We start from the raw sequence: 12,868 nt of genomic DNA, 5'->3' as shown, positions 1-12,868 counted from the left end.
CACAGTAACTTCATTGAAGCCTACTTGTGACAATAAGCGATTTTCATTTAATTTTTCATTTGATCTGCTTTGGACCCGAGAATGATTGACTGGATTATTTCCTTAATTGAGAGACTCAGAGATACAGATGAGAAAATGGATTTAGGTTTACAATAATCACCAACAGCTAGAGCACAGGTGCAATAAACAATCTAAAGGGCTAATGGAATATTGGTGATTATCTCAAACAGGGACTGGGACTCCGGATTAAGGTCACAGTTGTCAAAACCTTGGACAGACACCAACTGGATAACTGCAGTCACTCTTGGGCACTGAAGCTCAAGGAAGATATATTGGCCTGGGAAGGAATATAACACATTCATCAGAATGTTGTAGGGTTTCAAGGGTTAAATCAGGAGGGCAATTTGCATAACTCAACTTGCATTCCTGAGTTGAACAGGTTGAGGAACTATTTCATCAAGGTTTTAAAATTGATAGTGGCATTTGAAAGGAGGGGGATCCAGAAAAAGAGGGCATAATCTTCGAATTAGGCCATTACGAAAAGAAAGTAAGAAGCACCTCCACACCACCCAGAGGAAATCTGGAATTCATTTTCCAAAAATCTTAGCCGTTGGGTATTTTGAAATTTCAAGACAGATTGATAGACCTTTGCAGGGCAAGGCCATATGGAAATAAAACACTCTGCTTTTAGGAGTTAAAATAGAGAACAGCCAGTGATCAAATTGAACATCAGAACATTCCGGAGGGATTCAATCACCTACTTCTGTTGCTGTGATGCTGACCCTAGACTGATGAAACTGTTTAAGATTCAGGTTTTTCTGGATTTTTACATAAGAATTAAATAAAAATGCTCAGTTATTAATGGAATTAGAGTTTTTCCCAGTGCAAATATTTGCATGTGCTAACAGTCCTTTCAAGGGCTGGACGTTCCGTTGTGCTTCAGCCCGAGAAGGGTTTTATTGATAAAGGAGACAAACCCTTCCATCAGGCAGAAGGTACAGAAGTCTGAAGACCCGGACATCCAGACATAGGAACAGCTTCCTCCCCACAGCTACAAGACTCCTCAACGACTCCCCCTCGGACTGATCTGTTCCCTGTAAGAACACTATTCATGACGTCCAATGCTGCTCTTGTTCATGTATTTGCTTTGTTTGGCTCCTTGTTCCGCACTGTAACCAATCACTGTTTGTCGAAGTACCATTTGTCAATGTACTCTGTTGATTATTCTTTTTGTCCATGTACGTACTGTGTACATTCCCTTGGCCGCAGAAAAATACTTTTCACTGTACTTCGGTACATGTGACAATAAATCAAATCAAATCAAACACAGCAAGTCCTATTAAACACCATGGGCAAAAGTGACCAGTCGGTTGATAGATAAATATTGGCGAAGGTGTACAATGAGAATTCCGCTGCCGTTTCTTTTGGTTTCAGCTTCCTTTCAGACCCTCTTTGTACCGGGTGGTTTTGCTCCTCTGCACAATTAAAAAATCTAAATGAAAACCATTGCTTATGCGTTGTTAAGATGCCACTATTGAAGACGACATGAACATAACCCACATTGTGGAAGTGCGACAAAGTGCTTCCTTTGACACAGTTGAGGCCACCTCTCTAGTAAATTTGATGTTGGCTTCTTATTGACCAAGGACAACGCTTCCTATCGAACCACAACACACAATGCACCGACAAACCAGCATCTTAAATGACGCTGCATGAAATATCTTTCAAGATAGTTCTATTTCCTAGCCCCTTTTATTACTATGCACTGCATAGGAACAGCTATCTTGGTTACCGGAACAGTTACCAATAGTCCTTGGTGGCTGCACCACTTTAGGAATAGTTTCCAAGAGGATGTTTAGCACTTATGAACACTGAAGGATATCTTCAGAACTCCAGACACACTTACTCTCAGATAATACCTGCACAAGTGGTCTTTTTCTTGTACCATCCATATAACATTATAGAAGTAAATATAGACTATGCCTTCATTTAGTGGTCTTAAAATAAACTTAATTTGAAGTCCGATGCAGAAATGTGACTTGCTTCTTGTAAACCTCAGCTCAATGAGAGCACTCTTCTGTCTTATTCAGAAGGTCCAAATCCCAGTCCAGATACTCGAGTCAATAATTTAATCTTACATTTCCATGCGATATTGAGGGGATACACATCCATGCGATATTGGAGGAATAATGCACTGTTGATGCTGCTGCCCAACGTCTTATGAAACTAGAAGATCTCATGGCATTAACTTGAAAGGAATTCTCCCAGTGTTCTGGCCAACATTTCTACTTCAATCAATATCACTTAAGTGGTTGTCCAGTCGGCAATCACATCTCTCTTAGTGGGAGCATGTTGTGAGCAAATTGATAAAACCATGCCGACATTATAACAATGACTACTCTTCAAAGTTTTTCATCACTTTGGAAGACTCTATAAATGGAATTTTGCATTTTTTGGAGTAAATCATCTTTCAGAATTTTCTTTACGTAAGCCTTCCTTTCCAAATTACTACACACTGACATACACCCAAATCATTCGAGAATAGTTTGGGGAAACCAATTTTATAATAATAATCTTTATTGTCACAAGTAGGCTGACATTAACACTGCAATTAAGTTACTGTGAAAAACCCCCAGTAGCCACACTCTGGCGCCTGTTCAGGTACACTGAGGAATAATTCAGAATGTCCAAATTACCTAACAGCATGTCTTTCGGGACTTGTGGGAGGAAACCAGAGCACCCGGAGGAAATGCATGCAAACACAGGGAGAACGTGCGGACTCCACACAGACAATGACTTAAGCCTGGAATCGAACCTGGGACCCTGGAGCTGTGAAGCAATAGTGCAACCCACTGTGCTGCCTATTTCATATAACAGTATTGTAAATTGCCCTTGGGCGAACATGGAAGTCACATGGGCAATTTATTATACAAAATGATATTGCAGCAGGGCCAGCACTCTTCTTTATTTAGTAAATGACATTTGGAGGCAATAGTCTTGTGATAAATATTGAGAATGAAGTTGGACATGAAAAGTAGTAAATTACAAAATGTCATTGACGTTTAGTTCTTAAATTAGACTGTATTGATAATTTCAGGGGAGGAAATGGCACAGCAATTCCTTACCAAAAACACAGATATCTCGATCTTTCTTGGGTTTCGATAAATGCTCATCAGTTTTACCAAACAGGAATGTTTTTGCAGGATCACAAAATTCACACTGCCACTTCGTTTTGACCTGCATATTTCATGGCTCTCGACGAAGGCTCATTTATGAGGGAGACAGGGAAAATTTCTATTGGACAGTACAAGTTGTACATGCAAATGACAGGAGATTGCTTCTGGGGTGTGAAAGATATTCCAAAAATAATGCATCTTTTACATAGGTCCTGATACAGGTGAGATGTTCTCCTTATTAGCTGGACTACCATGATATACTGTTTATTGCAAAAGCAAAGTAGGTGGATACTAGAAATCTGAAATAGAAACAGAAATTGTTACAACTACGTAGCATGGCAGGCAGCATCTGCTGGAGGATAAACAGGAGTTAATGCTTATTTTACTCTCTCAATGATGCTGCCTAACATGCTGAGTCGTTGCAATGTTTTATTTAACATATATATTTCAGGCTTGCTCACAAATAATTTTAATTTCGCTACTTACATTGGGATAATACTCAACACCGTTATGAGATTTGGTCCAACGTTGTCAAGTCTCTAAGTAAATGACCCATATCATTGTACTTAGTAGATATTATTTAATTTAGACACTTTAGTGAATGCTACTTAGTAAATAATAGTTGGATTGTAAAATCTGGGCTCATAAGTATGTTTGCTGACCATGGGTTCCTGAAAAACAGGTCATGTTTAACTAATTGACTGGAATTCTTTGAGGACATTACGAGCGTGGTGGACAATGGGGGATATGGTGAAACTGGATTTCCAGAAGGCATTCGATGAGGTGCTGCACAAAAGGCTGCTGGATAGGATAAAGGCGCACAACTTTGCGGTTTGTAATAGCATGCATAGAGGATTGGTTAACTAACAGAAAGCAAAGAGTGGGGATAAATGGGTTTTCTGGTTGACAATCGGTGGCAAGTTGCGTGCCTCAGGGATCAGTGTTGGGATTGCAACTGTTTACAATTTACAAAGCAGATTTGGAGTTGGGGACCAAGTATAATGTGTCAAAGTTTGCAGATGACATGAAGCTGAGTGGTAGAGCAAAGTGTGCAGAGGACACTGAAAGCCTGCAGAGGGATATAGTGAGTGGGCAAGAGTCTGGCAGATGGAGTACAATGTTAGTAAATGTAAAGTCATCCATTTTGGTAGGAACAACAACAAAATGGATTATTTGAATGGTAAAATATTGCAGCATGCTGCTGTGCAGAGTACCCGGGTGTCCTTGTGCATGAAATGCAAAAAGTTGCCTTGCAGGGGCAGCAGGTAATTAAGAACGTAAATGGAATTTTGTTCTTCATTGCTAGAGGGATGGAGTTTAAAAGCAGGGAGGTTATGTTGCAGCCAAATAGGGTAGTGGTGAGGCCACACCTGGAGTACCGAGTACAATTTTGGTCGCAGTACTTGAGAAAGGGTGTACTGGCACTGGAAGGGGTGCAGAGAAGATTCACTAGGTTGATTCTGGAGTTGGGAGGATTGTCTTATGAGAGACTGAATAGACTGGGACTATACTCATTGGAATTTAGAAGCACGAGGGGGATCTTATAGAAACATATATAATTATGAAGGGAATAGATAAGATAGGAGGTTGTTTCCACTGGCGGGTGAAAATAGAACTGGGGGCATAGCCTCAAAATAAGGGGGATCCAATTCAGGAACGAGTTGAGAAGGACATTCGTCACCCAAAGGGTTGTGAATCTGTGGAATTCCCTGCCCAGTGAAGCAGTTGAGGCTACCTTGTTAAATGTTTTTAAGGCAAAGGTAGATAGATTTTTGAACAGTAAAGGAATTAAAGGTTATGGTGAGCGGGCGGTGAGTGGAGCTGAGCCCACAAAAAGATCAGCCATGATCTTATTGAATAGCAGAGCAGGCTCGAGGGGCCAGATGGCCTACCCCTCGTTCTAATATTCTTATAGTTAAAGCGGAGTCGAGGAGACTAAACGTTACACTAGATTTACGCAACAGATTTGATTGAGGCTTATTGATTAATCTTTGAAGACTTCCAAAACCAGCTAAGTACGCAATGGATAACAGCTTCTTCTGGAAAAAACATGGAACTACAAAATAAAATGTGTTTAATAATAATTCATTCCAATGATACGTCAGCAACCGCAACCGTATTTTGCCTTCTGCATCACTCTCGTCCACTCCTTCCACAGAACGCTTCTGGGCTTTAACTCAAGATAGCCAACTTTTCCATTCCCTCTCCGAGGTCCTGAAAGGAGTAATAACTCCACCTTCCCACAGCCCAGTACATTAGAATATTTGCATTAAATTGAGCATGATGAAGAATGTCTACAACATATTGTATCTGGTCATCAGCCTGACTAGGATGGCAGCCCACTCGCTGGCTTATAAGCGTTCTTGGTGATGAATCTCATTGAGATTCTTTAATCACATTGCAACTAGCTTTTCCAGATGGTCTTTTAATTCTCATCCCAATTAATGATAGCCTTGTTCATTCATCAGTTCATCTGTCTCTCTGTCCTAAAATTAGAAAATGTACATAAAAATAAGTCAACAGACTGCACTAGATTCATCAAATTTCACCAAGAGACCTCCACACAACTTTCTGTTGGAAGTTGAATTGCACTTTTTTGAGGGAAGCATTGAGAAAAATAATTCTATAAATCCGTACGAATTTGCCCTGCAAAGTTTCATAAAACCATTTTTTTTTTGGCAAGGTAATTTTAAAACAAAAAGCATCAGCATCTGGAATTAGAAAATATATACAAGAGAATTCTGTGGCCAATAGTCACCACCTAATATAATCATATTTCAACCTTTTTCTTGGAGTTCTATGGGCACATACGAGACTAGATAACCCTTGTATGTCATCATTACTGCACATCATTTGGCTAGCAGCAACCATATTTAACCCACAGGATGGCATGGTGGTGCAGTGGTTAGCACTGCTGCCTCAGGGCACCAAGGACTCAGGGCCGATGCCGGTCCCGGGTCACTGTCCATGTGGAGTTTGCACATTCTCCGCGTGTCTGCTCGCGTCTCACCCCACAACCAAGACATGCTGGGTAGGTGGATTGGTCAGGCTAAATTGCCCCTTAGAAAAGAAACAATATTTAACACTTGTAAAATAAGCAAGCATCCATTCTAATCAGTGCAAGACATTTTGAACACGTTAAGAGCCTCAGAACTTTGATTTTGCAACCAGAAGTGATATTCAACCTTTTCGACCACTGACATTCTTTGACAACCATTTTATTCCAGGTTCCAGTGATATTCAAGCTACACTTACAGCTGTTACAATCCCAGTTGATGTTATAACTGGATGGAAAGATCCCAGAATGGAATCCTGGTTCAAAAGGCCATAACTTTTATTTTGTTTTTCTAAAATACGGATTAAAAGGACCGCTAATTAGCTTTGGCAACAAGGAAAAAACATTTAATAAACATGAAAAGATGGATTATTGTACAATGCTTCTGTAATCCCCCCTATCTTAACAATTACACACAAATTTTAGAATCAACACGGATTACAAAGTAATAGTCAATGGTCTCATTAACACAAAGTCCCTTTCAAGCACACAAGATGGCTGTGAGCAAGTACACTCTCCATTCTGAACCCCAATATGAATGTCTATGGATGTCTCCTCATAATCCACCTCCCCAGATGATAGTCACATGAGTGTTTCCAAACTCCACTTCTAAAAACACACATTAAAATCTTCTCTCATAAGTAGGATTTCCCTTTGCGGTTTGCATTCTGAAATCTAGACCAGGTTTTCCAAATTGCACTTTAAAACAAAGCTTCCATTCCACTTTTAACAATGAACCCAGTCTAGGATTTTACACAAACCCCTTTAGTATTTCTTGGTCTTGACTGCTGTGCAAACTGCTCAAGTTGCTTTAACTCTCAATTCCCAGACTGTATTTAAATGACATCAAATGTTTCATCTACCTCTAAAGTTTGTAGTCCCACTTTAAATGTAATTACTGCAATTGTCTCCTTAAATGAGAACATTTCATTTACTGCTCCTTGAATTCTTCTGAACCATACCATGGTCTCCGTTTACTTAACTCCAGAATTCTTGGAAACTTCCCTTCATTTCTATAGTTTCCTTAACTAGCTGCACTTCAGATTTCCGGAATCGGTTTTCTTAACTATTACTTTATTCTATGTTTTTTCTTCTAGCAAGGCTGAGATGTTCCCTCTTTAGCCTTCGAAAACCAATTCTTCTAGAAGAACTGAGAGAGCAGTCTTCTCTCTCACTACCTATCTTGAACTGCAATCGAATTAACTTAACTTAAAAAACAGATTATCTACCTTACAAGACCCCAATTATTAAGCAACCACCGCTGGTTTATTTATTCTTCATACTGTAGCACCCTCTAAGCAAAACAGAAACAGTTGGAGCATAAACAACCTCCACACATACAAACACCTTTGTCCAGCATGAATCTAACTATAGGTTTTACCCTTCCAGGCAGAAACATTAAATGAAACCCACTTAAAACTATATCTTATTTCTAATGTTTACCAATATAAATCTAATTCCATTAAAATAGATCTTTGTTTTCCTAACAACGTAACTCGATGCAGTAATGACCTAAATTCAAACTGATATGAATGCTTAAATAGGAATATGAAAAATCCACGGTGTACAAACATTTAATCCACCAAGCTCCCACAAGCCATAAGTTTTCCAACAACTATACAGGCTACCATCTAACTCGGTACTTTTAATCCTATGAAGTGCAACTGTCAAAAGCCCAACCCTTTCAACGAAAGAGACTTTGAATATGTTTGTTGCATTTATCCTAGGAAAATAAAAGGCTACACCAAATATAAATCATGCTTTACAACTGTGCAGATTATTTTTTAAAACTGGAATATAATTCCTCATTTGGAGTGCGATGCCACTCATTCCGGCACTATTTATACATCTATGCTGCCACAAACAACTGATTATACTCCAGAGTAGAAAAAGTTGATGAACATGCATTATTAGAACATATTCCAGATACACTGTGTGGCTGTGGAGATTGTTCCTTTAAGGGCAACAGAGTGAAGAGTATGGGTCACTTGGCCTGGGTGACCGATCGGAGTGGGGCATCACCCCGCACGGGGGAGGGGTTCTCTTCGGCAGGTGACATTCCAGAACTAACTGCAGACGTGCTGCTGCTTTTGTAGATCCTGATAAATTGTTTGTCGTTCATTCATGAAGTTTCTGAATGTACCTCATTTACAGTGCGCCAAGGCTTTTACTGTCCCAAAAGTATTACAAAGTATCTTTGTTGAAAGTAAAATTTAATAAAATATACCATGCAACACAAGTGAATGTATGATTTCAGTTACTACTGAATGACTTTGAAAAATAAAAACAGTCCAGTACATATTGGATATAGAGAAACTTGAAGGATGAGAAGTAGTCCAAAGATATGCAGGTCAGGTGGATTGGCCATGCTAAATTGCTCCTTAAAGGTTAGGTAGGATTAATGGGTTATGGGGATAGAATGGACGCATGGCCTGAAGCAGGGTGCTCTTTCCAAGGGCTGGTGCAGACTCGATGGGCTAAATGGCCTCCTTCTGCACTGTAGGATTGTACCTACTCATACAATCAGGCTGCTTTGTAGGTGGAATTCAGCTCACCTGCAATTTCAAGTTTTGCATGTTTTGGCTTATCTACCAGGCCCATCTCTCCCCTTTTCCTTCTCTCCTGAAGACACTGGTTCTTACTGGGGTGTAGTTGTGCTGCCTTCTGATATATTGCCCAAAGGGCCATTATTTATGCTTGACACTAAACTGCGAATATCTCCAAAGTCCACGCACACAAGGCTGTAAAGCAGGAGCCCTAGTCAACTTTATCTTTCCCTAAACTAGGAGTGCCCCATCACAATTGAGATCAGTGAACTGAGACTGAGCTCTAAACCCAAAGACCTTCCTGGGCAACACAGCTCACAAACTAGAGATGTCTCTGGGTGATTGGAATGGCTTGCGTTTTGCTTTCAGAGGATTAAAGTAAACATTCTCCAGAATCACTATGACAAACAATCTGCCAATGCTGCAATAGCATCTCAGACACTTCTTTTCACTCAATTTAAATCCACTGCAACCCCATCAAAACTACTGCCGTGGTTTAAAATCGCAATGGAAATTAAGGTTTGAAATATATACCTGCGCATAGGAGCCAATGATATGGCTTTGAATTTCATCCATCGTGTCTGTCCCGTAAGAAACAGTGCCCAAGTGGAGACGCTTGAATACCATCTCATTCTGTGTAAGGGTTCCTAAATGAAATACAGCAGAGGAAAATAAAGCATAGATACAAAAGGGGTCTAAATTCACCAGCAGATTCATATTACATTTCAACAGGAAACTCGCACTTAAATTTGACCAATGATTCACTTATACTAATAACTATTCAGTATAATGTACATCAGCTCCAATATTATATAGTTGACATCAGGAATCTCAATTTTTTAATCCGACAACTCATATTTATCATTTGAAAAGGATTTCACAATATGCGTATTTAATATTTAACTAGCTTTACATGGCTTTTATAGACTAGCATATTCAACTTCAAATTGACAGAGAGATGGTGGTGTTGTGGTAATGTCGCTGGGTTAGTAATCCAGAGGCCCAGGCTCATGTTCTGGGGACATGGGCATGACAAAGAACAATACAGCACAGGATCAGGCCCTTCAGCCCGCCAGGCCTGTGCCGGTCATGATACCACCCTTGGCCAAAACCCTCAGCACTTCCGACTGCCGTATCCCTCTATACCCATCCTATCCATGTATTTGTTGAGATGCCTTTTGGACGCCATTAATGTATCTGCTTCCACAACCTCCCCTGACAGCGCATTCCAGGCACTCACCACCCTCTGTGTAAACGTGATCTCATCTAAACTTGGCCCCACGGACCTTGAACCTATGCCCCCTAGTGACTGACCCTCCACCCTCGGAAAGAGTGCCTGCCCATCCACTCTATCCATGCCTCTCATAATCTTGTAGGCCTCTATCAGGTTGCCCTCAACCTCCATCGTTCTAATCTGCTGAATTTTAAATTCTAATAATAAACTCCGGAATATAAAGTCTGGAATAGCCTCAGTAATGGTGACCATGAAACTATCAATGATTGCAGTAAAAGTCCATCTGCTTTATTGACGCCCTTTAGGGAAGAAATCTGCCATCCTTGCCCTGCCTGGCTTTAATGTGCCACCAAATCCACAGGAATGGTCTAGCAAGCCATTCAGTTCAAAAGTGGATGGGCAACAAATGCAGGCCTTCGAAGTATTTCCCACATTCCGTGAAAGACCAAATAGAAATGGTGCACTGAATGACGGAAACGAGTCTTGCATGAACCGCAATGCAAAATTTTAAAAGAAAGGCAAAAAATGGAAGAAAGGAAGTAGAGTGCCCAAGTCCAAAAATCTGGGCAGTCAACATCTCTTTTAGCTGGCAGCAGTAGCAATTCTTTTGTAAAGTCAGCAGAACTCTCATTCTGCAAAATAAGTGAAATGCTTTGACTCTCAGTAAAAAATAGCAGCGCTGCTAATTATGTAGAACAACAACAACGTTCACAGATCTGGTTTGCTTCCTGTGTATTGGATAACCATTTGTGCAGGAAGTGTCATCAGAGAGAGAGAGAGAGAGCGCAGAGAGAGAGAGCAGAGAGAGCGAGAGAGAGCGAGAGAGAGAGAGAGAGAGAGAGCGCAGAGAGAGAGAGAGAGCGCAGAGGGAGAGAGAGAGAGAGCAGAGAGAGAGAGAGAGAGAGAGCAGAGAGAGCGCAGAGAGAGAGCGCAGAGAGAGAGAGCAGAGAGAGAGCGCAGAGAGAGAGAGAGCAGAGAGAGAGCAGAGAGAGAGCAGAGAGAGAGCAGAGAGAGAGCAGAGAGAGAGCAGAGAGAGAGCAGAGAGAGAGCAGAGAGAGCAGAGAGCGAGAAGAGAGCGAGAAGAGAGCGAGAAGCGAGCGAGAAGCGAGCGAGAAGCGAGCGAGAAGCGAGCGAGAAGCGAGCGAGAAGCGAGCAGAGAGTGAGAAGAGAGCAGAGAGCAGAGCGAGAAGAGAGCAGAGCGAGAAGAGAGCAGAGCGAGAAGAGAGCAGAGCGAGAAGGGTGCAGAGAGGAGAGCAGAGAGGTCAGCAGAGAGAGAGAAGAGAGGAGAGAGAGAAGAGGGAAGAGAGAGAAGAGAGGAGAGGGAGAAGAGAGCAGATAGAGAGAAAAGAGCAGAGAGAGAGAGAACAGAGAGAGAAGCGAGCAGAGAGAGAAGCGAGCAGAGAGCGAAGAGAGCAGAGAGAGAGCGAAGAGAGAGGGAGAGAGAGGGAGAGAGAGGGAGGGGGAGAGAACAGAGAGAGAGAAGAGAGCGAAGAGAAATAAGCGAGCAGAGAGAGGTAAGTGAGCAGGGAGGGAGGAGAGCAGAGAGAGAGAAGAGAGCAGAGAGAGAGAAGAGAGCAGAGAGAGAGAAGAGAGCAGAGAGAGAGAAGAGAGCAGAGAGAGAGAAGAGAGCAGAGAGAGAGAAGAGAGCAGAGAGAGAGAAGAGAGCAGAGAGAGAGCAGAGAGAGAGCAGAGAGAGAGCAGAGAGAGAGCAGAGAGAGCAGAGAGAGAGCAGAGAGAGCAGAGAGAGCAGAGAGAGCAGGTAGAGCAGAGGGAGAGCAGAGGGAGAGCAGAGGGAGAGCAGAGGGAGAGCAGAGAGAGAGAAGAGAGAGAGAAGAGAGCAGAGAGAGAGAAGAGAGCAGAGAGAGAGAAGAGAGCAGAGAGAGAGAAGAGAGCAGAGAGAGAGAAGAGAGCAGAGAGAGAGCAGAGAGCAGAGAAGAGAGCAGAGAGAGCAGAGAGCAGAGAAGAGAGCAGAGAGAGAGAAGAGAGCAGAGAGTGAGAAGAGAGAAGAGAGCAGAGAGTGAGAAGAGAGCAGAGAGCAGAGAGTGAGAAGGGAGCAGAGAGCAGAGAGTGAGAAGGGAGCAGAGAGCAGAGAGTGAGAAGGGAGCAGAGAGCAGAGAGTGAGAAGGGAGCAGAGAGCAGAGAGTGAGAAGGGAGCAGAGAGCAGAGAGTGAGAAGGGAGCAGAGAGCAGAGAGTGAGAAGGAGTGGCGGGAGAGGGAGTGGCGGGAGAGGGAGTGGCGAGAGAGGGAGTGGCGGGAGAGGGAGTGGCGGGAGAGGGAGTGGCGGGAGAGGGAGTGGCGGGAGAGGGAGTGGCGGGAGAGGGAGTGGCGGGAGAGGGAGTGGCGGGAGAGGGAGTGGCGGGAGAGGGAGTGGCGGGAGAGGGAGTGGCGGGAGAGGGAGTGGCGGGAGAGGGAGTGGCGGGAGAGGGAGTGGCGGGAGAGGGAGTGGCGGGAGAGGGAGTGGCGGGAGAGGGAGTGGCGGGAGAGGGAGTGGCGGGAGGGGGAGTGGCGGGAGGGGGAGTGGCGGGAGGGGGAGTGGCGGGAGGGGGAGTGGCGGGAGAGGGAGTGGCGGGAGAGGGAGTGGCGGGAGAGGGAGTGGCGGGAGAGGGAGTGGCGGGAGAGGGAGTGGCGGGAGAGGGAGTGGCGGGAGAGGGAGTGGCGGGAGAGGGAGTGGCGGGAGAGGGAGTGGCGGGAGAGGGAGTGGCGGGAGAGGGAGTGGCGGGAGAGGGAGTGGCGGGAGAGGGAGTGGCGGGAGGGAGTGGCGGGAGAGGGAGTGGCGGGAGAGGGAGTGGCGGGAGGGGGAGTGGCGGGAGGGGGAGTGGCGGGAGGGGGAGTGGCGGGAGGGGGAGTGGCGGGAGGG

At 43.6% G+C, this 12,868-nt stretch overlaps 1 protein-coding gene across 1 annotated transcript in view; it reads right to left on the bottom strand.

The window, feature by feature from the left end:
* Positions 1-12,868, bottom strand: part of atp9b (ATPase phospholipid transporting 9B) — a 412,539-nt gene that overhangs the window by 75,887 nt on the left and 323,784 nt on the right. The window contains exon 14 of the mRNA XM_072466981.1: positions 9,312-9,424. Coding sequence (XP_072323082.1) covers positions 9,312-9,424 — 113 coding nt within the window. The remainder of the gene's footprint in view (positions 1-9,311; positions 9,425-12,868) is intronic.

Source organism: Scyliorhinus torazame, chromosome 11, assembly GCF_047496885.1.
Source record: "Scyliorhinus torazame isolate Kashiwa2021f chromosome 11, sScyTor2.1, whole genome shotgun sequence".
Classification (NCBI taxonomy): domain Eukaryota; kingdom Metazoa; phylum Chordata; class Chondrichthyes; order Carcharhiniformes; family Scyliorhinidae; genus Scyliorhinus; species Scyliorhinus torazame.
The sequence above is the reverse complement of the archived record's forward strand: the minus strand, read 5'-3'. Positions and strand labels throughout refer to the sequence as shown.